The sequence below is a fragment of the Lycium barbarum genome, chromosome 6 (assembly GCF_019175385.1).
Source record: "Lycium barbarum isolate Lr01 chromosome 6, ASM1917538v2, whole genome shotgun sequence".
Taxonomy (NCBI): Eukaryota; Viridiplantae; Streptophyta; class Magnoliopsida; order Solanales; family Solanaceae; genus Lycium; species Lycium barbarum.
The window spans coordinates 120,082,907-120,109,087 of NC_083342.1; the positions used below are offsets into that span (position 1 = coordinate 120,082,907).

At 34.9% G+C, this 26,181-nt stretch overlaps 1 protein-coding gene and 1 long non-coding RNA gene across 2 annotated transcripts; one reads left to right on the forward strand and one right to left on the reverse strand.

The window, feature by feature from the left end:
• Nucleotides 1-15,731, reverse strand: LOC132645928 (protein MICRORCHIDIA 6-like). Its single transcript, XM_060363186.1, has 20 exons — nt 15,330-15,731; nt 13,775-14,073; nt 13,384-13,458; nt 13,227-13,261; nt 11,827-11,905; nt 11,645-11,734; nt 11,497-11,572; nt 9,962-10,040; nt 9,098-9,226; nt 8,033-8,131; nt 7,844-7,945; nt 7,602-7,748; nt 6,252-6,344; nt 5,327-5,378; nt 5,108-5,219; nt 4,512-4,807; nt 2,513-2,622; nt 1,443-1,516; nt 535-577; nt 1-408 (listed from the first exon to the last, which is right to left on the reverse strand). Exons 2-20 carry the CDS (start codon nt 14,064-14,066, stop codon nt 298-300), a joined length of 2,094 nt encoding a protein of 697 aa, XP_060219169.1. The 5' UTR covers nt 14,067-14,073; nt 15,330-15,731; the 3' UTR covers nt 1-297.
• A 4,627-nt stretch (nt 15,732-20,358) lies between these two features.
• Nucleotides 20,359-22,858, forward strand: LOC132600079 (uncharacterized). The gene is made up of 3 exons (XR_009567113.1): nt 20,359-20,578; nt 21,339-21,385; nt 22,580-22,858. It is a non-coding gene; the product is annotated as an uncharacterized LOC132600079 (long non-coding RNA).
• Nucleotides 22,859-26,181: the final 3,323 nt, after the last annotated feature.

Sequence of the window (26,181 nt, forward strand, 5' to 3'; positions counted from 1 at the left end):
TTCTAGTCCACAAGTTAAACCCATCTTCTTTTGCATTAACTCTGTAAAATGAGTTTCAAGTTTACAATAATAAAAGTTAATGGTTATTAATTAGGCCACAAAGATAGCAATGGGGCAAATACTAATCTATGAAAATTTTGGTTCCACCTTTCCATTCTGGTCCATAAAAGAAAGAAGAAAGCAGAACCAGTGGTACAATTCCGCCACAACGGGGACAAAGGAACCAGATTTTATCAACAGCAGCTAAGGTTAAAATTCATTTGCAAAAAACTACTAAAGTACAAGGATGGCACTTCCTTAAAGAACTACATCGTCTTCTGGCTTGACTTTGTCTAATAATCTTGATTCCACTAGCAAGTGCGCATAGGTGCGTTGTGCTTCTTTTAGCTCCTTCCGAAGTTTATTAACCTGCAACAACCACATACATAAAACATATGATGATTTTCATTTTAAAATCAGGTACTGCTTCAATCAGGTACGATTGAATACTTGACTTGCAACAACGATACAAAGGCAAAGGTTATTTAATCACACCTTTGAATGGAGTTCTTCCTCTCTTTTCTCACATTCCGAGCACCTGGGACAAGAATAAAGTAGTCACACAGATATACTTTAGGGATAAACCATTGCGCTGCAAATACACGTGTGTGTATTTGATTTGTTAGTAATTGTATTTTGTATATTCCTATGGGACAATACATAAATACCCCCTTCAACATGTTACGTATTTCAACTACACACTTCAACTTTGAGAGATCCTATTACCCTCCCTAAACTTGTCGGAAGTAGAATTTTTACCACCTGAGAGACCAAAACCCATATTTAAATGGGACAATGCACCTCATGCCCTACCCTTGTTTTTTCATCTTACCTTTTTTAATTCAAAATGTGATTTCTTACTCTCTTTTTTCACTTCTTTTTCACCCTTATCTTCGCCTGCTTCTGGTCACCTTCTACATTGATTTTTACTATAATTGTCATCTTCTCCACACTCCAATGTTCCAAAAACTTGAAAACCAATCCTTAAATCTATCACCTTTACCGATGACATGATCTCTGCTTTTAACGGAAAATAGGTCTCTTGGGACAGTGGTTTTTGCTTGGCCTTTGTGCTTACGCACTTGATGAGAAGCTAAAATGTGCTTATGCCACGTATTAGAATGTTATGAATGTTATAGATCGCCCGCAAAGTTTATGTAGTACATAGTTCACCCGAAATTGAAAGGGAAATTTATGTATTATCGCTCTAGATAAATATATTTCAATTTCGACGTAAACGCACTACCCCCTCCCTCCTCACAAGAAAGAGAAAGAGAAGAAAAGAAAAGTTAACTTGTCAGACTACAGAACGTGTGCATTTCTTTCTATTAAAAAGATCAAAGCATAATTTGGAAATTGCATTATGAGAAGATGACAGACTCATTAATGAAGTATACACTTACTGTGCGCGGAGCTTTTCATTCTCTTGAATAAGGGGGGCAATCTCTTGATCTTGTAAGCTACTTGAAGTGAGAGTCTACAATGGTCAAAAGACAGAGATAGAGAATACATTCATTATAAATGCCTGGTTCACTACATCTCATCTTTGTTATCAATCTTAGTTCTGCAGGCAAAGTTACTTATAGGCAAGAATCGCAAGATGAGCAATTAAGGTCCATAATAAGATCTTGACAAAAAGATCGAGGAGAAAATCCATATTAACCTGTAATTTATTTTTTACAGAATTCAAGACCACTTAGGTTCTGTTAGTACAAAGAGGAAAGTAGTTGAAAACATTAAAACAAGCAATAAGCAATCCACCCGCGGGAAAATCCTCTTCTAAACACAAAAGTACAAGGTATTTTCTTCTGGTAGTATTGTGGGTTACTTTTTTAACCGAAAAATTCCCAAGGGCCAATTGGGCACAGTTCGAAACTTGGTGAATAATGTGTTTGTCCCTCTGTTCTTCTTGACTTAAATACCAGGCTATTGCCTGCAATAAGTCTCAAACCTATGACATGCACTGATGCACATGACACACTGCGCTTTTACCACTAGATCAAAGCCTTGGTGGCTTTTGGCAGTATGCAGCTTTTGGCATGTCAAAATAATAATAAAGAATAAAGATAAAGGAACTCAATCGTCCGTAAAAAGAAATTACAAATAACATCTTTACTCATAGTCCCTCTTTATAGGAATTCATAGTCCTAGTTTAACAAGGTCATTGACAGCATGTAAGCTACTTCTTAAACTTAACATGCTGTTCTATAGATAACCTGCAATTGATATGCTAAGTAGATTTATCCCTTCTTTCAAGCTATAACGCACATTCAACACACAATCAATTTTCAAAAGCAAATACTAGGTCTGACGGAGAAACAGGGATGTGGTAATATGCCTGAACAATTTCACAAGCCAAATCCAAAAGTCCCTCTGGTTTCAACTTACCCAGGAATACTGATGCCATGCTTTTTATGGATGCAACTATATAAATCAATACTAGTGGAACGAGAGCATACAAAAAAATACATACCAGAATTTCTTGACTTCGGCCACCACCAGTTAAATCAGCTACTAGTCCAGCTGTCTGTTTCAAGTTTTCATGTTCTATTGGACGATCAACTGCTTTCCTTTTTGAAGCTCCTGAGGTTCAAAGTAAGCAATATTGTCAACAGTTGAAAAAGTTTATACATAGTATCCTAATTTCAAAATGTAAAAGATGGTGATTCATCTAATTTCAAAAAGTAAAAGTTGGTCATTCATATACCCAAGCAGGTAACTATACAAAATTGCATGAGTTTTGCGGGGAACCACCACTGCATCATAACTAGTGACTGACTGACTTCATAGTGTAATTAAATTATTGACAACCTACAGAAATGACAATGAAAAAGGAAACCCACTGCACATGCAATCATCTCACTTTGATTGCTAATAAAGGCATTATATTATGATAACTCAACGGCAGGAAATGAAGCCAAAGCATAGAAATTTGAAGCAACAGCTGGGGTATGAAAGATAGTCGACAAATGAAGTCAGGGACCCTGAATTTACAAGCCGTAGTTGGGGTATGACAGTTAGTGAATTGAGGAACTCTGCAACCACCATATGTTGGAACCTTCACTGAGTTGTCATGAAGAATTGGAGGGCGCGGGCCGAGAATATACAGTCACAAGCACCAATATTCCAACAGAGCCAACTTATATGGCACAGATATGTTCAGTGGTAATGAACCCCAGAAAATGCATGTTCGGCATTCACCACAGGATCCTTCCATCATTGTTAGGCCTAAAACCCTAACACTAAACAGGAGCAACGTAATTATATATACAAGTTATATAACATGTGAAATTAATCTTCTTACAATCAGGATTTATGAGATTCTAAGGTCTGCAGTAGTAGTTAGTCTTTCATGAACAAGGAACCAAATCAAGATGTCTGCTTTTTATCACGCCCCTCCCAAATGAGGGCAGAGTGGCAGAGCCCAAGACTTTGTGATAGTACTGCTTGAGAGAAGGATTTTCCAGAAAGGTCCCTGATGACTCAAATCCCAAATACACCTATCTTGAGAGCTGGAAATAGTTGTGTTTTTTTAAGAGAACCTATTCTGTGATGGCAAGTTATAAAAATAATCTAGAGAAAGAAGGTCCTCCATGTCTCTAGAACTCCTTTTAGCAACACTGTTTGATATTCGAAATAATCTTCTCTCCACGCTCTCGTTCCCTCTTCTATCTCTCCCTACCTAATCATGACATGCGTAAATTGGCCTTCACATCACCAATAACAAGAGAAAGACATTGCATGGTATGGAGCTCTGGCGAGTGGACATCCAAAATACCTAGCTGCGCAGAAGATACTGATTTGGCTCAGGGGAGATGGACAACTCAAGTAGGAATTAAGGTGAAGGAGGTGATTGGAATTTTCTTTTCTTCGAAATTCTTTCTTTTCATTCTACTAAGATGGATCAACATGAGCTCCTAACAGTACATAAAAGGAGACCACAAAATCTTAGTGCAAGGATATGGTCATTAAGCATGAAAATTAAGGTCATTCGTACATGATGTTCGCAATTACTTAGTGTAATCCAATGTTCAAAATTAAAAAGAACGTGGTTTTTCATGAGTCTATTAACGCAGTCCAATATCTTCGTCTTCAATGAAATCTACTAACGATGGTAAGTTATAAACATTTGGCAATATCCAAAACACTATCACTTTGACCAAACCCAACAAACATTCCATTGTAGTAGCCATGTCATGCCCTATCAGAATAGGTATAATAGAAGCAAAAAAGTTTGATAACATAGCTCGAAAGAGAGGCCTCAATAAAACAAGCTAGACTGCCTATACAGGAAAAAGAAAAGCTCCTTCCTGATTTTCAAGGCCGTTAAAAATCCTCTCAACCATGAAATACCAAGCACAACAGATCTAGGATAACTTCCAAAGGTAGCTTAAGTGATCGAACGCAAAATTTAAGAGAGAAACGCCCATTATAGAGGTGAGGCGTAGCTCTCTCTCTCATCAACACATTACCTTGTTTAGAGTTATTTTGGAATACTGGTGTTACAGTTCCCCGTACTGTAATGTTTGAACCAACAGCACTGGGGGAGTTATTACCCAAGACAACAGGGTTGTATGTGCCATGTTGTTGTCTAGTTTCAGATGAAGCCTGAGGCTTATATGTGCCATGTTGTTGTCTAGCTTCAGATGAAGCCTGATGTTTATATGTGCCATGTTGTTGTTTAGATTCAGATGAAGCCTGAGGAGTAATCGGTTCCTGAGGTTTAAATTTCTTTGGAAAGTAACCAAGGAGCCCGCAGTGATAATCCCTGTCAAAGGATGAGCATTAAGTGAGGAATATATATAAGTAGCTAATTATGAAGAACTTAGATCTGCCTTTCCCATCTAATCCCACGAAAACATAGAAAAACTACATCTTTACTGGCAAACAAGACATTAATGACTATACAGGCCAAAGGCATCTTTTCTATTTCCTTGATACTTGCAAATAAAAGCTACTTAAATCCATGCAGATAAGCTAAAAATCTGATCCGCCAAGGCTTGCAAGTTACCTCCATCAATACAGAAACAACTCACTGGCCTATTCTTAATTTCAAGTAATTGTTTACCAGTATTCCCATGTCATCTCCTTTAGACGTGCTTCAAGCTTTTGAAAAAGAGGGGTTTTCTCGAAGTCCTGCTTATTATGAGTTGGCTGAATAAAGTTTGCTTCTAGAACACCTGGAAAGGAAAGGAAATCATCAAATAACCTCTCTAGCCAGGTTAAGGGAAAAGATGTACAAGCATAAGTAACAGTGATAATGTAAAGTGGTTCAGAGGCTTCTTACCCACAACTCCTCTGCCTCTACTATCAGAGTACCTTACAACATGCCAAAATGGCTGCAAAGAATTGATAAAAAAGATGTAAGACTATAGGAGTTAGGAAAAGGTATGTAAAGAATGTCTATCAACTGAATCAGTTTGTACAAGAATAATTCACCAAAATTATAGATAGGTCATTGCTAGCCCAAAAAGCAATTCTTATGGGATAGAGCAGGTAAAGTAAAGAACAAACCCGAGGAAGAAAAGAAGTGGAAATTCTTGAGTAGAATATGTCTACAGTTTTATGCAGCTGTTATAACATCTTAGTAATGGAACCAAACAACCTCTAAGTGTATTTGTAATGTATTTTCTCCCTACTCTCTCATCCCAATGTTGACAATATTTCTAGATCACATAATAAAAAATTCTAGAGCACATATTCTTACTCTTTGACCTCCTCCCACTCTCAATAGCACGCAACTCTGCTAAAATTGATGCTAGCCCTACCAATATTCTACCCCTACCCTCTTTCCTCTCTCCGTCACATAATGGTTTCCTGCATTTCCTAATTTTCTATAAGACAACTTGCAAACTGAGAGTCGAGACCCTTTTTAGTCTACAATTGTACCTCTTTCTGCTAACTTACCCCCTTGACCTCCAAATATTCACCTTCCGGTTGACCGATGGTGCTCTTGTTTCCCATCAAAAGAACCACTACTAAAAAAGTGACCATAGAACCCATTCAGGAAGCCAAGAAAAATGAAGTTTAGTGGTGATTTCCCACATAGATGAGATCAACGGAGGTCCATCAGCTCTCCGTAATGACGAATTATTTGACTCTTATCCAGCTTACTTACAAGATTTAGAGATAAGTACAAACAAAGCTATTTTTTCTCAGAATTCAAATTCACAAATTTTTAAAAATATAGAGCAACATGAGAAGCTAGTCACCAGTATTAAACGATTTTTGTGGTAGACATTGAACCCATGAACATTCACCACCGGAGCTTCCTTTAGGAAGCCAATAGTAGTAATGACTGAACCCTGCAACCACCAAATAAAGAGACCATTTAGAGAAGTTCTGGAAACATTGGAGCTTAAAATGTTACTAGCTAACTTTTGGGAAGCAAAAGTAATTTAATGGTCAAAGGTCAAGCATTATATGTAACTGATCCAGTTTGGAGACAGCTTTGAGAAAAAGCAAAAACACATCTTACAGTATGGAGCACTTAGAATATAAGACTTCACAATTACCAACTCAAAGTTTGAACTACTCCAGAATTTCCTCAAATGTCTCGACCTTTAAACCCCAGATCAAGCTACTCTCTCTATAACTATCAATAAAGGTAAACCGCTGTAGATAGGAATCTGGTTCCTAAGCCGACTTTGCGTACATCTTTTAAATGGACTTGGCCCTTTTAGTTAATAAAACTTTATTACCTATTAAAAGAATCTCTGAGTACAATTTTAATGTCTACTATGCAGAAAGTGTCAAAACGGTAAGCAAGCATATGATGGTCTTACAATTTAAGAAAAAAGAGAATTTAGATCCATCAAATCAATGTGAAAAGGCGTTACAAGTGTTCCATCCCTCCCAACATATTCAAAACACGCTTTCTGGCTTTGAAAATTCCAAAAATGTTTGACACACTTCAAATAATAATTTGCTCCTGATATAATTTCACATGTTAAAGTTCATACAGCAAAACAAATTTAAAGCATCATACAACTGATCAAACGAACTTGTCAAACACTTGTAATATTCACTTGTGCCTTTAAAAGCAACAAGGTTCATGGGGCATGAAGCGACAAATGAAAAGTGAAAAGTGAAGTGCACGCTTTTTGAAGTAATGTCCACAATTTATGGAATAGTACTGTAATAATTAATTGCAATTAAAATGACGAATTCCACTCCAATATACAATAATGCCAATATTAACCAACTTCTCAAGGTTGAGATTCAAAGAACCACCACTTTTCTTTTGAATCATGTGCACTGTTTCGAAGTTTACACTAATCTGAAACGTGTGGCTTCAATCAAGAAGTGATAAGCCTTCGCTTAGCATCACTTTACCCTTTGCGTTTTATTTTTTTTTAATTGTTAATTACCGCTTTGCTTTTTAGAACACTGACAATACCAAGAACTTCTACTATTACCAAGATTATATACAAAACAAAGAACTTCTTAATCTCATAAAAAGTCAACTTTTGCCCCGTGAAAAGGAATGGAGTGTGTAAATATATTTAATATCTGTCGCACAAAAAGTACCACTCATATTAAAGGCAAAATCTGGTAGATACCTCTTTGAATCCAACAGTTTGAGGCTTATACATGATAAATTCAGGGTACTTGAGATCCTTAGCAATGTTATGGAATTCGACAACCCGTCCACGTAATAGAATACAGAAGTTGTCTGGGATCCGCAAGTACAGCACTGATAAATATGCCTGTTCAGTATGGGAACACCAAGAAGATAATGACCAGTAATCCTCTGATTTAAAAACTTACGTATCGAGTGGAAACTACTAGGAAGATAACTTACACGGAGTGAGTAACGAAGACGGTTCGCAAGATGCTGGTCGCTTGGTTTAATACGAGAGCCACTCTTCTCTTTATCGTTTGCATCCCCCGAAAGGCGAATATCCTGCAGTTACAGCAAAAGAAGACAAAAATAAAGTTATAAATGACACAATCAGAAATCCGAAATCCCATATAGATAGTCAAACCAAACCTCAGAATCTGTCTCAAAGTCGAGCTCCATTCTGCCTTCATCGTTAAACCACAAATTGTAGACAATCACCTTTGTGCCATGATCACCAATGTCATCAAACTGCAAATTACATAAGGGAGGGAGCCAAAGTCGATATTGGTAAAGAGGTTAGGAATAGCCTCACAGGATTGTGATGCAATACAGCAAGCTTTAATAGGAAAATAGGGAATTGCCAGGGCACAAATCTGAGAGCTATATTTGGTTTGACAACTTCAGAAGGTGCTAGTCAAGGTTTGGTGGCTAAATTTGAATGTCCGCGGAACCGCATGATATTTTTTTGGAAGGTATATTATGTAAAAACCGCGTGAATTTAAAGTTGTTTGACAACTTTCTGCCACTAAAACCTGCTGCTAAGTCTCAACATTGGAGCACTGCATGCTGGAAAATTCAAATGATACAAGCAAAACTAATCGTAGACTAAACGGACAATCATGATATAAAAAAAACAACACGGCTAGAAAATGAAAATTAACTACTCCAAAAACAATTTCAAGTATTTGGAAAAAATTTAACAATTTCAACTACAAAAACCAGCCAAAATCAACTTAACACTCACAGACTCGCACAATCTGTAATTTTTGACTCACTACCTCTGTATCTTCTATAAAATTCACCCTTATCAAAAAAAAGTTAATGCTCGGGGAATTTTTTATTTTTTTTAAATGGTAACATTATATCTCCGGGAATATTTTGCAGGGACAGTAAAATGCTCAGGTATACTACCAATTATGGCAACTAAAAGCTGAATTTAACTGATACTCCCAAGGAGGATTTGGAAGGTGACACTAATATAGATCATCACCACAAAGTGATTTGTAGGTTGACAACAAATTAAGGAATGACAAAAGAAGTTATATCTATAATTGTTTCACTTTCCTTTGTTTGGTTTTCCTCCACCAAGATGTGAGGAGGAGAACTCACATAAAGGAAGAAAGCCAAGGAAAGGGAAAAATAAAGTTCTATCATAAAAAGTACAAAGAAACTGACAGAAAGAAGGCAACAACCTTGAAGACCGCGAAAACTTACTTGCTTGAGAAGCTCTGCCTCTGTTGCAAATGGAGACCAGCGCAACAACAACGAAAGGTTATTCCTGACATGTTCTTCACCATGTAATGAATTCCATTTTCTAGCTGCTGCACTGAACTCAAAGTCAAGCTGCATCAATAGAACGAAGACTTTAACGAAAATGAGCATGAAGGTTGGAAGGAGAAAGAAAAAGCGAGAAAGTAACCGGCAGTAACTGATGTTTGGATTACTGATTTTTTTAAAAAACTATGTTTGGATTATCACATGGGCCACATGGAAGAATGCAGGTAGTCCTCTCTCTCACTCTCTCTCTCTCATGTACAAATGTATCTTATTTTGTCCTCTTTCCTTTTTCTTTCAGGGAAACAGAAGTAGTTATGTAATAATAAGACATGCATAACAAATTTTGGAGAGCCCAAAATAAGGATTTCTTGTAAACAAAGCTCAAATATATCTAAACAAGAGATCATCAAACAAAGGTAGAAGTCCACATCTAAGTCCTATTAATTAATAAAACACCTGATGACGCTAATATATCACGAGAAGAAAATTATAAAAACCATCTAATCAAATATGGAGAAAAGGTACAATTTAAAATATAAGCTAAATAATTTACAAATTAAAACTACAGTAGTGACAATATTGTTTAAATGGGGAAAAAGCACATATCGATCTGATTTTAGATGAAATAGAAGGACTCTGGTACATCATCTGACTTTTTGTATCATATTAGTAAAAGAGGAACAGGATATTGTAGTTAAAAGGTAAACAAGTAATGGGGAAACCACCATATCAAGGTTTGAGCTATTAAGGACTATTTAGACTCAGATGCACGCTTAGTCGGCAAAAGGAAAAAAGGCTCACCAAAGGAACCACTATTCTGTCAAGTCCTACTTGAGTCAGAAATGTCTGAGATAGAAGCCCAATGCTTTGTGTCAATTTCCTGGTCACAATAGCAACACGGAATCAGAAGGGGTTACCCTGAGCATAGACCAGTAGCCTGGCTGAGAAATTGATATCACAAAAGGAAAAAAGCTTCCATGTCTTCAAGTTACTCTGAGCATAGACCAGTAGCCTGGGTGAGAAATTGATATCACAAAAGGAAAAAAGCATCCACGTCTTCAAGTTAAAATTGTGTTTTACTTTTTCTTTTTTGTTTGAGGGGAGAGGGGTTGTTGGGGTAAGCCTACAGATTTCAAGGAAATACCCTGAAGCTATATGCATTAGAAAGATTGCAGATCATTCTGTAGACAACTCAGCTTGAAGGAAAAAGGTTCAAGGAAGGCAGTATGTGATAAGAAATGTTGCTCACTTTTGTACCGACAAAAAATTATTGTCAATGCAAGGTTCACAGAAATGCTCGCTCGATATCTCATTGTGAATCTCTAGAAGTATAATCAAGTAAGTCAAAAATTGAAAATTTCTCTGTTCAACTTTAATTGCACATGCTCCTCAAAGTGGCAATCAAGCCGCTCAAATTATATTTAGAAAAAACTGAAGTTCTCCTTGCGATACTCCAATAAGTAAAAGCAAAGATCAACATTGACAACCTGGAAGGATAACTAATAGATCTGCAAGATCATGTGATGGTCTAATGGGCAGGACTTTGACTAGAATCTTTTATTTATTTTTTATTGAAGATTTTATTATCATCTAGAGGATGCATGAAAAAAGGAATTGATCCCCTGTCAATATGAGCAACATCTGTAAGATGGTGTTCCGCTCCAAAGCAAAAAATACAGAGCTAACAATGTCCAAAAAATATATACATTGTTGACATAAGGACTTTGGCAAAGCATGTTTCAGTCTGTGGATTTCAACATAATTAAATTTTAAACACGGCAAGTTGTTTTCTACAATAACAGCCACTTTGGAAATTTAAGAAATGAGCTTGCTCTACTCAAGCTCCATCACTCAAGTTCATATATATATATATAACCAATCTTAATCCGTGGAATGTTTCTCTTCCCCTCAACCATCCAGTTTTGGAGAGGTGACTCACCTTAGAACTCCACCAGAATAAAATCTTCATTGCTCATGCACACATACCTATCGCAGAGGAGCAACTTCTATAGGAGATTTTTCTCAAGTTTGGCATGTCAAGATATATACAACAAACAACGATGTACACGAGGAGATTTACATACTATCTTGTTTGGACCAGCTTTATCACACCTATTTTTCCGCTATCACCATGAGTCTCACAAAATAAAACTATGTCTCAGTCACAGACAAGTTAAGCCAGTCTCACAAAATACAAGTCAAAGAAATCATAAAAGACTCTTTACAACTACTAAAAGACTTATTTGTTTTTATCAGTGAGAAATGAAATGAACTACTCAAAAAGAAAGGGAGAACAAGGAAAAGATAAAACAGCAAGTGCAAGAATACTACTGTACCTGTTCTTTGTGCAGCGGCTAAAGACAATGACATCTGCCCCAAGTCTCATTGAACTGGTCTTAAAACCATTTCCATCTAAAATGCTGAAAGTTAGGAATTAACAAGACATGACACAGAAAAGGACACCATGATTATAAACATGCATACACTGTCCAATAGTTGAAGCTGACTTCTTATCCGAAAACCCAAAGCTCATACAACGACGTATGGCTTCTGGGTCCATTCCACCGCCATCATCTGGAACAAAGATTAGAAAGATTTACAATCTCATACTCTAACTATTTCCTCAGTATCCGTTAGTATTCACAAACAAGAAAGAAATGAAATACCTTGAACCAATAAAGCTGAACTTCCGTTCCTTGGATTTGGGGTTTTATCTACAATAACAAAGGTGGCTCCATTTTGTATCTAACAGTTGAAGAAACAATGGTGCAACATAGAAAGGAAAATATTAGCATGACGGTTTCGACAAAAGGGTTACAGCATCTCAACATTGTTGATACCTTATAAGGCACATTACCATCAGGGTCCCAGAATAAACTCTATTCATCAAGACAAACTAGATTCTTAGTGCAAACTTCGGGACATATACATATCCATGTCATGAAGTACACATCCGGAGACCAAGAATATGTCACATAGAGCCTCATCCAGTGTATTACTCATTATAATTTACTATTTAGGCCAGCTAAGCATTTACTTACTTTATTAGCATAGGGATAACCTACCATATTATACATTACCTAAGACTTCTATATTAGGCACCTCTTGTACATTGTTAATTAAGACAATAAGTTTTTCTATTCCACATGGTATTGGAGCCTTTGCGATCTTGGTAGAGACTCAAATAACTTCCGCTTCCAGCGGGTGGTACCAGTCAATGGGTGATGCCCCACCGAACTAATTTTTTTTTTTTTTTTTTTTTAAACAGGTAACTTACCCACCGAGCTAATTTTTTCTTTTGTGCTTCCTTGTGGTGCCTAGCGACTCTCCTCTCTTCGGCAATTAGTGCCCTTATTTTCGGACCACTGTTCAAGCGTCACTCCTCTCTCTAGGATAGTTAAGCACTGTTCATCTCTTTGGGAACCGATGCCTCTACTTTTACGTGACCAATGCTCTCATCTACACAACAACGACATCTCAATGCCAAACAAGTTAGGGCCGGCTATATGAATTCTTTTTTTTTCTTTTTCTGATAACCGTGGTGTCCGGGCCAGCTTCCGCGCACCTCGGCTATATGAATTCTGATTGACCAATTTCTTATCATTGTTCTGCCAATTCAAGTTACGTTGATGTTATAGAGATTGCAACACCATATTTCTTTCCGGTGATTGAGAATAGATGTGAAGATACCAGCGACTTTCAGGAGGAGAAAGAATTGCAGCACCACTTTTCTTTTTGGTGATGTGCACATGCCAGAGAGATTTTGGCATCAATTTTCTATATTTTCAAAATAAGAAAACCTAACTTGTTTTCCCCACTTCGAGTTTGAGGGAGCATGTTAGAATTTCAAGTGAATATGTGTCTAGATTCAAACACGCCCAGATTTTTTGTTCTTGAATAAGGAAATCATAGTGAACAACCTTCTCTCCATACATTTTACTGTTTGGAAATTCTCAGCTACCAATGATATCATGTGCCTCTAATACAAGCCCACCAAAAGTGAAAGACATTTTGTGCTACAGAAGAAAAGTAAAACAAAAAAGAATGAGCTTGAAAAGGGGCTTACCTCATCAACAGCATTGTCAAGAAGCTCTGCCAAGGCTTTAGACACCACAAAACAATAATAACTAAGTTAACACTCCGGTAATAGCATTTGCAATACATGGAATCCTACTACCACACAAGAATATGGAAATGAAAAATCAACCAGCAATTGCACATACCACCAAATGCCCATTTATGTGAAGTGGCGTTTGAGTGAAGGAACTTTGGGTGAATGTGCAGGAAACTAGAGCCTTCTGTAATGCCGCAAATAAGATGATAAAAATCTTAGATGCAAAACACATGCTTGAATTACAGATAAGAATTAGGCTATAAGGCAATATTGAAGGGTAAGCAAAATCAAGAAATAGATTGACCAACTACTCAAAACAACTCACTTAGCAGGCATGGTTTATGCATGGTTAATCAGCTAGTTGTAACCTATCATCTTCATGTGGTCTTTTACCCAATTGAACATAATGATCATTTGCTAAAAATAATTTCTTTTGAGAAGGGATGATTTACTAAGAATAAATTAAAAAAGGAAAAATTCGGTACTTTAAAGCATAATACTTTTAAGGGTGGACTTAGTAGCACGCCCCTCTTCATAATTTCCAGCTTTCCAGAACTGGCGAGATAGGGGTGCTGAACATATTTGCGATGTAGAACAAAGACTTGAATCATCTATCGGAGACTGATCTTGATCCAAGACAGTGGTGCCACTCTGCTCAGTGGCTGTAGAATCTTCACAGTATTCCATTTGTCGTATCGAACTTTCAACCAATTCTGATTCCAATTTAACAGTCTTTCTCTCTCCACCTCCAAGATTGTTACTACACAAGCCAACCGTATTTGTAGAACTCATCCCAGGACTGACAAGAAATTAAATAAGGGAAAGTAAGTACATAAATAAATAGGCTAAAACGCAAGATAGAGAACTAGGGGGTTGAACACGATTGATGACGACTGAAAGCAACAGGACGCCAGTAAAACTGGAGTCAAGACTAGTGATACTTGCATCTGTAGAAATGGTGCAACCGTGCTAAACATCTGGAAACAAGCAATAGATCAACCCTTTTTATATAAGTTCCGATGTGGGTAAGTTTTTACCAAGGCATGCTTCTGACTCGCGTTTGGATGGTAAATAATAAATAGATCAACCCTTCACTACATTCATTTACATTTTTGGTGTATGGCAAACTGAAAAAAGAAAGTACTACAAATGCCTCGCAGAGGTCATTCTCACAACATATTTTCATACAATACATTATACGTCATCTATCACGCGTTTTGGCCCTAATGTCAGACTAATCAGATCTTGTAACTAGGTGCTAAATATGTTGTGTTTTGCCTTGCTTAAGCAAGCTACACCCAGGACACTATCGGCGGGCCTCATCGCCCATGGACTTTATCTTGAAGAGAGTAATAAACAATAATTGCTTCACCTAATTAATTTCCTTCAATTCTTTTTGTGTAATATAATTGTAGCTTGTATATGTAGTTATTATTCTTAAAGTACCTACATATATATATACACACACAGCGCTCTATTTGCTCTGCTGCTTACATGTCCCAATAGACAATAGCGTTTTTTTGCTTTCCACCTTTCACAAGGTTTGTCAACCAGTTGACGAACAGAACATAATTCCCAGGCCTTGTAGCATCCGAAACCCAAAGCAGCTTCACCAACAGTTATACCGAAATTATAATACGAGGACTAGATAACGACGGACTACTTATTGGATATACTTAGTGTGGCATAAAAATAACACCACAATTGTGGTATAAGAAATCCCAAAATGGCTTATATCGGAATAGAAAACTCAACCAAACACGAGATAAACTAATCCCACATTATATCCCAGAATTATTATCCCAAGACGACATCTTGGTTCCTTGCAAAATCTTCAGTTGTACAACTTTAAATTTCATTTTTTTAAGGATTTAATGGACCATGGAAGGAACTGAAACTCTCCTCTTCTCTCTCAATCTCCTTTCTCGGATTCTCTCTTATTTCCTTCTTTCCCATTCTCGAGTGTAACAGATCACTAGCACCGAATACGAAAAACTAATTTAAAGATTTAAAAAAAATTAAAAGCATCATCTTCAACAGAAATGCAAGTCAAACCTGATGCAAAGAATTCAATCCCTTTCTGGAACAGACTTCAGAGATAGCAAACTTGACTTTTCAAAGCATGAACAGTCCTTTATTTGGAGACAAAAGTGTTCAAGATTTGCTCTTTCTCCACCATTCAACTTCCTTGTTTATTTTCTCCTCTCCACACAAGTACACCCCCAAGTGACCTAGTTTCACTCAATTACAACAGCCAATGAGAACAAATAAAGATATGGTGGGTGTTAATGGAATGAAGGAACAAGTTAGATTGGAAATCTCTTGAGAAACAGTATTGAGAGGGAAATTAGGAGCTAATTTCAAAATTTTGGTTCCTATCAATTGAAGCTCAAAGAACTAGGGCTCGAGACTGGAGACTTCTTCAAAGTAACAAAACAAAGCTAAAATTTGTTACTAACGGATCAGGTACAGTAACATTACTCCTTCCAACTTTCCAAGTGTCATATTTGTCAAAATCATAAAATTTACTAAATTATCTCTATATAATGAAAATAAATTATTTTTTTCTCTTAATTAATGCTTCTCCAATCATCAATAAGGTATTACTTTAACTTTTATTTTTTTATCTAAGGATACATTTGGAAAAAATTAGCTAATTTATGTGTTGATTTTATAATGTGATACTTATTATGGGATAATATTTTTTAGTTAAGATGACGATTATTATGGGACGAACGGAGTACTTTGGATCATGAGCCCCATTTTTTGTTCTCTTATAGGAATGAACCCGATTGAAATTGGGAAAATCAGGTACGCAATAAATGGTCGATATGTTTGATTTTTACTTTTTGTTACTTTCACGGTCATTTGGTTGGTGAATAATTTGTAGGAGTTTGTAATACAGTTATACTTTGTTTGGTATAAGGTATAAATACCTTTTATCAAACATGGTATAAAAATTAGTGCTGGGATATCCAAATTTATACCTTCTACCAAACGACCCCTTATTAATAAATGACATCATAATTTCATAACTACAACATATTTTTATTGGTAAATTTAAATTATTTGATTAAAAGTGAAAATATATTAGCATGTGTACACTAAATAAATTGTGACAAACTTTATTTTAAATTTTAACCTTGACTATTTTAAAGAACATTGAAAGAAGGGCCTGCAAGAACTGCATATTTATCAAAAGTATTATCCACATCGAGTGTGGGATAAAATAATAGCATAATTGTAGTTTAAATGATTTCGAGATTGTTAATGCCCGAAATAAAACTTTACAAAATGGTAGATAAAACATGATTTATCTCGAAATTCTTATTTCTTCGCACAAACCAAACGACCCTTTAATTATTTGGTTTGGTAAAAGTTCGACAAGTTAAATCAAGTCCTTTCAACTTTAAACCATATCAAATAACACATGATTTATTGTTTTCATTTTCTGTCAATATTATTAATTTCACTTTTTTTTTCACTGTATATATAATTGTTCTTTTCTAAGTAGTAATTAAATATGAACGTAAAGATCAAAAACACTAAAACAAGAAACAATCTTCATATCAATAATGCTATTTAGGTTCCGTTTTCAAATCAACATGCCTTGATAAAAAATAAAAATAAAAACTGAATATTAAGATATTGTAAATCGTCGAATAATTAATTTTTTTATTTTCTCAATACCTGAATATGTGTGATTTGTATTTATTTTATACTAATAAATAAATAAATTCAATAAATATGTAATTCATCCATGGTGTATTAAAAATAATAAATTATTGTATAAGTTATTACTCTAATGAACTGTACTTTAAAGAATAGCCATAGTGATGGTTGGCAATAATAGTTGTAACATAGTGGTTTGGCTTATAACATTATTAGTTGTAATATAACTGTTGGTGGTGGATACAGTTGGTGAAGGAGGTCGTCAATAGCGATTGTGCAACCGTGGTTGATGGAGGTTGTAGGCAATAAATGTATAGTAATAACGAGTGGTGATAAAAATGGTTGGTGAAGGTGATTAGTGGTGGAGGCAGTTGGTAGTATTTGGTGATTGTGCAATTAAGGATAGTGTTGAATATGGTTGATGGTATTGATTAATGGTGGTGGTGCTCGACGATTGAGGTAGTTAGAGATTGTGGATAATGGTAGCTTAAGACGACAATTGACGTGATAGTTGCATAATGAATACTAATGGTAGAGTTGGTTGCTAGTGGGATAACAATGGCAAGTCATGAAGGTTGTTAGTTGTTAAGATGATATTTAGTGGTGGTCGTATTGTGGTGGTTGACGGTGGTAGAATTTTTAGGTGAACGTCTTAATGATAATTTCTAAAGGTGATGGTAATATTCTAATCATGGAATTTGAACGATCCAGATGTATATTCACTAAACTAGTTTTTGTGCACGTGCTTTACACGTGTATTCCAAACCAATTATTTTCAAATCATCCCTTTCTAACAATCTTGTTCGTTATAAGTTGCAAAATGATTAACAATTCAATTGAACCCAATGATACTGCAATAAGTATATTGTATCCGGTTAGGCTACTTCACATTTTAATTGTTCTGAACTTATCTCTAATTAGTATAGTTTTAGGGGCTCTTTTTCAAGTTCAAAAATCCCTTAAATGCAAACTAACGACGCAAATTAAAAGCCAAATAAGTTAAATTAAATCTTTACAAATTTATTCCAAATCAAAAAATAATTGACAAGACTTGGGTGTTAGGTTGGGTCAATTTGGTTCGTATGAATTGATGCTCCAAGAACTAGGGTTGAAATGACAAGACTTCTTGAAAGTAAGCAAATAAGGCAAAATTTGTTGAAATGGATGAGGTTTTGTATTTTGTATCGTGAGTCCAATTTTTTGCTGTTTGTAGGAATGAACCCAGTTGAAATAGGAAGTAGCAGTCGATCTATTTGATTTTTACTTTTCGTTACTCTCACGGCAATTTGGTTGGTGAATAATTTGTAGGAGTTTGTAGTGCAGCTATTAATAAATGATGAAATAATTTTGTAACTACGTCATATTTTTATTGGTAAATTTAAATTATTTGATTAAAAATGAAAACACATAGCATGTGTACACTAAATAAATTGTGACAAACTTTATTTTAGATTTTAACCTTGACTATTTTGAAGAACATTGGAAGAAGGGCTTTAAAGAATTGCATTTTTATCAAAATTATTATCCACATCGAGTGTGGTGTAAAATAATAGCATAATTGTAGTTTAAATGATCTCGAGAATGCCAATGCCCGAAAACAAAACTTTAGAAAATGTTAGATAAAATAATTTCATATTTTACCTCGAAATTGTTATTTCTTCGCACAAACTAAACAAAGTTTAATATTTGATTTGGTAAAAGTCAGACAAGTTAAATCAAGTCCTTCCAAATTTAAACCATATCAAATAACACATGATTTATTGTTTTTATTTTCTGTCAATATTGTTAATTTCACTTTTTTTAATTGTATATATAATTGTTCTTTTTTAGGCAGTAAGTAAATATTAATGTAAAGAACAGAAACACTAAGCCAAAAAACAATCTTCATATCAATAATGCTATTTAGGTTCCGTTTACAAATCAACATGTCTTAATAAAAATATCTATTTGAATATTAAGATATTGTAAATCGTCAAATAATTAAATTTTTTATTTTCTCAATATCTAAATATGTGCGATTTGTATTTATTTTAAACTAATAAATAAATAAATTCAATAAATATATAGTAAATATTTCATCCATGGTATATTAAAAATAATAATTTATATATTATCGTGTAAGTTATTTCTCCAATGAACTGTAATTTAAAGGCTAGCCATAGTGATTGTTGGCAATAATAATTGTAACATGGTGATCTGGCTTATAACAATAGATGTAATATAGCCGATGGTGGTGGATATAGTTGGTGACGGAGGTCATCAATAGTGATTGTGCAACGGTGGTTGGTGAAGGCTGTAGGCAATAAATGTATAGTAATGACGAATGGTGATAAAAATGGTCGGTGAAGATGATTAATGGTGGAGGTAGTTGGTAGTATTTGGTGAGTGTACAATTAAGGTTAGTGTTGAATGTGGGTGATGGTACTGATTAATGATGGTGGTGCTCGACAGTTGAGGTAATTGGTGATTGTGGATAATGGTAGCTTATGACGACAATTGACGTGATAGTTGCATAATGAATACTAATGGTAGAGTTTATTTGTAACGGGCTAATAGTGGCAAGTCATGAAGGTTGTTGGTTGTTAAGATGATATTTAGTGGGGTCGTATTGTGGTGTTAGAATTTTTAGGCGAATGTCTTTATGATAAATTTTAAAGGTGATCGTAATATTCTAATCATGGAATTTGAACGATCCAGATGTTTATTCACTAAACTAGTTTTTGTGCACGTGGTTTCAAAATTAATTATTTGCAAAACATCTTTTTGTAAAAATCTTGTTCTTTATAAGTTGCGAAAAGATTAACAATTCAATTGAACCAAATGATACTTCAATAAGTATATTGTATCCGGTTAGGCTACTTCAAATTATAATTGTCTAAACTCATCTCTGATTAGTGCAGTTTTAAGGGCTCTTTTTCACGTTAAAAAATTCACTAAATGCAAACTAATTGTTATATCCCGTATTTTGTACATTCGGGTATTTTAAGATAAACGTGGTAAGTGGGTAAGACTATTTTCCAAAATTATTTTAATGTATAAGTTGTTTACTAGTATAGAAATATCGAGAAAGGCTAAGGGTAAAAAGGGAAATTCACAAAGTGGTTCATGGTAATATTGTGGAAGGCTAGGGGCAAAATGGGAATTTCACAAAATATTCAAGAAGGTTCTAGCCAAGCCCCTCTTGGCTGTGTGGCATGGGTTCACATGGTATTAGTAGAAGTCATATAAATATATATATACATATGGAAAAGTGATGACAAAATAAGATAATTAGTCATCTTTGTTTTATTTTAAGAAAGTTCAAGAAAAAGGGAGAAGGGGACATGTGTCCACCTTGTGTTGGTAGAAGCTATATATATATATATATATATACAATTGATGACCAAAATAAGGCATATTTATCTTCTAAATCAAGAAGCTTGGAGAGAAAAGAAAAAGAAGAAGAGAGAGGGGGGTTCGGCCATGGTTGGCCGAACTTGGAGCCATGGAAAATTGATCAAAAAAATATATTTTCTTCTAGCTTTTCTATCAATTGGAAGGTCCTCTATAACGTGGAGTAGTAGTTGGAGCAAGCAAACCATTCATTTGTGCAAATATACACCCCTAGCCGAGTGAAGAGATGTGTGGAAAAGGTATGTATTCAATCTTCTTTCACATGTGTTAGAGATGATTTGTGAATGTTATAGCATGTGGAAATGAATGAAATTCATGAAATATATATATATATATATCTAGGTCATGGCTGAATAAGGGTATGTTCCTAAGATGAGATGAATTGATTTTTATTTAGTAGTTTGATTGTTGTTGTTGCGGATTCCATAATAAAAATGAAGGTTGGGTGGTTTGAAATGAAGTTGTAATCATTGTGGGATTGTTGAAGAAATTAATATGACACTAGCATGGTTTCTTGTGTTGTGAAGATAATGTTGTTAACGTGTGGTCGTAGATATAATGCATGAATTTGGAGGTGAGAAATGTGTTGATTTTATTGAGTTTGGAAGATTGTAAGTTGGTTGTTGTGATTGAATTGAATATAAGAAAAATGTTGTCGAATTATGTAAAAGAAGTTACTAACGTTAGAATGTATTTTGAATTGATTGATGAAGTTGTTAATATGTAGATTGTTGGTGTAGTTCATGAATTTGGAAGAAAACAATGTGTTGTTATTGTCCTTATTAAGTTTGGAAGATTTCGGATTATTGTTGATAAATTGGCCGAGTTGCATTCTCGGGTTTGTTGTTGATGATTTGGTCGAGTTAGATTCTCGGGGATGGTGTATTTACAAGGGAAATGCTGCCGAAATTTCGGCAGATTATAAACGAATTCATTTGAAAGACTAAGACAAGTATATGTCGATGAGTCTAATGATTATGTCAATTCTCTTGAATGTAGACTAGCAAGTTTGGACGAATAAGCGTAGCTAATTGGACGTGGGACAGGTATGTAAGGCTTACTCTTTCTTTCTTTTGGCATGATCCTTATGAAACGAGCAGATGATGTATATGTATGGTTTCAAAGAAACTCCTATTCTTAGAGCCACTAGGATGGCTAACGTTCTTGATTTCCATAAGCTGTTTCATATGGTTTTGATGCGTATCTATGATGTCCGAAGTTCTGTTTGATATGTTTCCGAATGGCATTCGAGAGACAATTGATATGACTAATATCTTGATTTTCAAATGATAGCACGTTTGATTATTCCATTGAGTCTTTGATATATTTTGACACGTACATATGGTTCCAAAAGTTCTATTTTGATTTGATCCATGGCGATATTCGAAAGGTACTTGATAGGATTATTGCTTTGATTTTCCAAAAATAGCTTCTGAAACGTTCGTAGAAGGTTCTGTACTAAAACGTCCATAACTTTTTCATACTAACTCGGATTGACTTGAAACGTGTTTATGACTCTCAAGTATCGATTTATGTACGTACTCATCGAGTCTTGGAATTTGTTTTATATGCATATGGTTTCTCACTACTCTGCTCGTGCATGCCTTAATATGTCTTTCACCGAGTCCCGGGCCGGGTATGTTATCGTGCGCACTCCACTGCATTGTTCACCGAGTCCCTCATTAGAGGGTCGGGTACGGTATATGTATATGATGACATGATGATGTGTTATGGCGGCCAGGAGGGCATATGATGATTTGATTCACCGAGTCCCTCACTAGAGGGCCGGGTACGGTATGTATATATGTATATGCATGGTGATATGATAGCATGCTGATATGATGACATGACTTTATTCGCCGTGTCCCTCACTAGAGGGCCGGGTACGGTATAAATATATATGATATATGATGTTGATATGCAAGACTCTACTCACCGAGTCCCTCACTAGAGGGCCGGGTAAGGTATATATATGTATATGTATATGCATGCACGATGATATGAAAGTATGATGACATGATTTTATCCACCGAGTCCCATAACGGGCCGGGTACGATATGTGATAAAGATATGCATGATTTATGTTTTAAAGACAAGAGTTTTGGTATTCTGGACATTGTACATATTTCTGCACTCCTTATATCAGTTGTGATCCTTTTACTGTGATTCCTGCCTTACATGCTCAGTACATATTCCGTACTGACCCCCTTTCTTCGGGGGCTGCGTTTCATGCCGCGCAGGTAAACCCAGATGAATAGAAGCCATTATAGAGGATGTTCCAGCGAAGTTGGCAAGCTCCATTTGCCCCTGGAGTGTTGCCGGGTCAGAGAATTATGCTATGATGTCTTGTTCGGAGTTAGAGACTTTGCAGACAGAGTTGTGGGTATAGAATGTCAGTATTGTAAGCGGCTCTACCAGCCGATGTGTTATTATGTTTCATGTTACAAGTTTCATGCGATGACATATTTTATTTGATTTGAGAATGATAAGAAGAAAGTTTCTGAAAGCCTTATTATGTATTTCATTCCTATTTGATTTAAGAGTCCAAAACGGCTATGTGTGTACTAAGAGTCAGTGGGTTCGCTCAGCCCTAAATAAGGGTCGGGTGCCCATCACACCCTAGTAAGATTAGGGTGTGACACTAATGGCGTCAATGAAAAACCAAATAAGTTAAGTCAAATCTTTACAAATTTGTTCCAAATCAAATTACACGTGATTTATTGTTTTATTTTTTTGTCAATATTTTTACTTATTTTTCATTGTATATATAATTGTTCTTTTTAAAATAGTAATTGAATATTATTGTAAAGAGCAAAAACACTAAGCCAAGAAAGAATCTTCATATAAAAAATGCCACTTAGGTTCCGTTTTCAAATCAACATGTTTTAATTAAAATGTATATTTAAATATTAAGATATTGTAAATCGCCAATAATTTAATTTTTTTTCTCAATATCTCAGTATGTGCTATTTATCTTTATTTTAAACTAATAAATATATAAATTCAATAAATTTATATAATAAATATTACATTCATGGTATATTAAAAACAATAATTTACAATTTTATATATTATTTACTTTAAAGGCTAGCCACAGTGATTGCTGACAATAATTAACATGGCGATCTGACTGATAGTATTAGTTGTAATATAGTTGATGGTGGTGGATAAAGTTGGCGAAGGAGGTCGTTAATGATGGTTGTGCAACGGTTGCTGAATGTTGTGGGCAATAAATGTATATTAATGGCGAATGGTGATAAAATGGGTTGGTAAACGTGATTAATGATGTAAGCAATTGGTAGTATTTGGTGATTGTGCAGTTAAAAGTTAATGATGAATGTGGTTGATGGTAATGATTAATAATAGTGTTGCTCAACGGTTGAGGTAATTCGTAATTGTGGATAATGGCAGCTTATGGCCACAATGTAGTTGCATAATGACCGTTATGGTAGACTTGGTTGATAAAGGGCTAACAGTGGCAAGTCATGAATGTTGTTTAGTTGTTAAGATGATATTTAGTGGTGGTTGTATTGTGGTAGAATTTTTAACTTAGTATCTAAATGATAAAATTTAAAGGTGATGTTAATATTCTAATAATAATAGAATATGGGCGATCCAGATGTATATTCACTAAATGTAAACTAATGGCACCAATTGCTGCTCTTCTTCTATTAAAACATCTTGGGGAGTAGGCCTAGGATAATAAATCATCCTTTGATATGGCTTAACAGCATAATACTCATATATTTTATTTATATCTGCTGCTATTTTGGTCTTATAATCATCATCCTCAGCTATTAAAGGACTGATATGGAAATTTTTAAATTTCTCATCAAGCATTTGAGTTAATTCCGAAAAAGGTTTTAATTTAAAATCCTCTATTTCAGGTGGAGGTTGTAGACCTGGAGTAGCAACAACTTCCTGCTTTTTCCCTTTATTAAGGGTGGAACTTTGTAATGTCTCTATTTGAGAAAATAGTTTATCAATTCTATCACTTAGTGAAAGAATCTGTTCACCCAAGATAGCTATGTAAATATTAGCATAATTTTGTTGCTTAAGCGTATTATTAAGATGCTTAACAGTTACTTGTAAAGTATCATTTTCAAATAATTTTGAAAATGCTACAAAATGAAGAGTCTTATATTTCACCAGTTGATTATATTGTTAAATCTCCATCTAGAGCTTCTACTTCTCAGATTAGAGAAACTGATACTAATAGAGTCAGCAGTCTTAAGATTGACCAAGATAATATTGTTACTAGTATTCCAGACATAGAATTGACTGCGTTTGAAATGGAATTTAAAGATATTTAATGGATCAAGATCAAAAAATTGATTTTAGTCGGGGGTCACCCTTAAGACTGAAAATTAGCAATGAATTTTATACGCCCAAACGGGAGCCATTTAGAGAATGGTTTTTTGCAAGCTTTACTAATATTGAAACAACAAGTTTTCAAAATGAATTTTATAAAGATCTTTCTCGGATTAACCAAATTATATTTTTTGTTCCTTGGTTTATACACAAATGGGTAAACAATTATATCTTTGTTTTAGGGCGCAAGTACGAACTAACTAATGGAGAAGTGGTTAGTGCGGTATTTCCTCCACAACAATCTTTTCAAATTAGTAAAGATGATAAGGTTCTTCATTTTGCAGCATTTTCAAAATTATTTGAAAATGATACTTTACAAGTAACTGTTAAGCATCTTAATAATATGCTTAAACAACAAAACTATGCTAATATTTACATAACTATCTTGGGTGAACAGATTCTTTCACCAAATGATAGAATTGATAAACTATTTTCTCATATAAAGACATTACAAAGTTCCACCCTTAATAAAGGGAAAAAGCAGGAAGTTGTTGCTACTCCAAATATACAGCCTCCACTTGAAATAAAGGATTTTAAATTAAAACCCTTTTCAGAATTAGCTCAAATGCTTGATGAGAAATTTAAAGATTTCCATATCAGTCATTTAATAGCTGAGGATGATGATTATAAGGCCAAAATAGCAGCAGATATAAATAAAATAGATGAGTATTGTGCTGTTAAGCCATATCAAAGGATGATTTATTATCCTAGGCCTACTCCCTAAGATGTCTTAATAGAAGAAGAGCAACAAATTAATAATACAAGCTATAGTGGAAAAGAAAAACTACAAATGAAACATAGATGGTTACAGTGAAAGGCAAATCTATTGTACAATACATAGAATGTTGATGTATAGTACAATTAGCAAAGTTAATAAAAATAGTGAGCGTACTATCGCAGACATGATTATAGCAGGTTTCACTGGCCAATTAAAAGGTTGGTGGGACAATTGTCTTACCCTAGATCAGCTGGGAAGTATTCTTAATGTTGTCAAAAGAGAACCAGGAGAAAACCAAGAAATAGTCTTAGTTTCGACTGTTGTTTATACCTTAGTTCTTAATATTATTGAGCATTTTTCAGGACGATGGTCAGATAATACGAGACCATTAGGACATTACTCCAAAATCTGAAATGTCATTCAGATGGTATAAGGATATATTCCTTTGTCGGGTTATGGAATTACCCAAATGCAATGATAACCATTGGAAGTCCAAATTTATAGATGGATTACCAGCCTTTTTTGCAGAGAGAGTAAGGAAAGCTCTTAGGAAAGCGGAAACAAGTATAAATTATAGCAATTATACTTATGGAAGCCTCATAGGCACATGTATGCAAGAAGGTTTGGCTTTATGTAATGAGATTAAGCTAAACCAGCAAATTAAAAAACATGGTCTTACAGAAAGACAACAATTAGAAGAATTTTGTGGACAATTTGGATTAGAAATGCCACAAACAAAAAAGCTTTATAGGC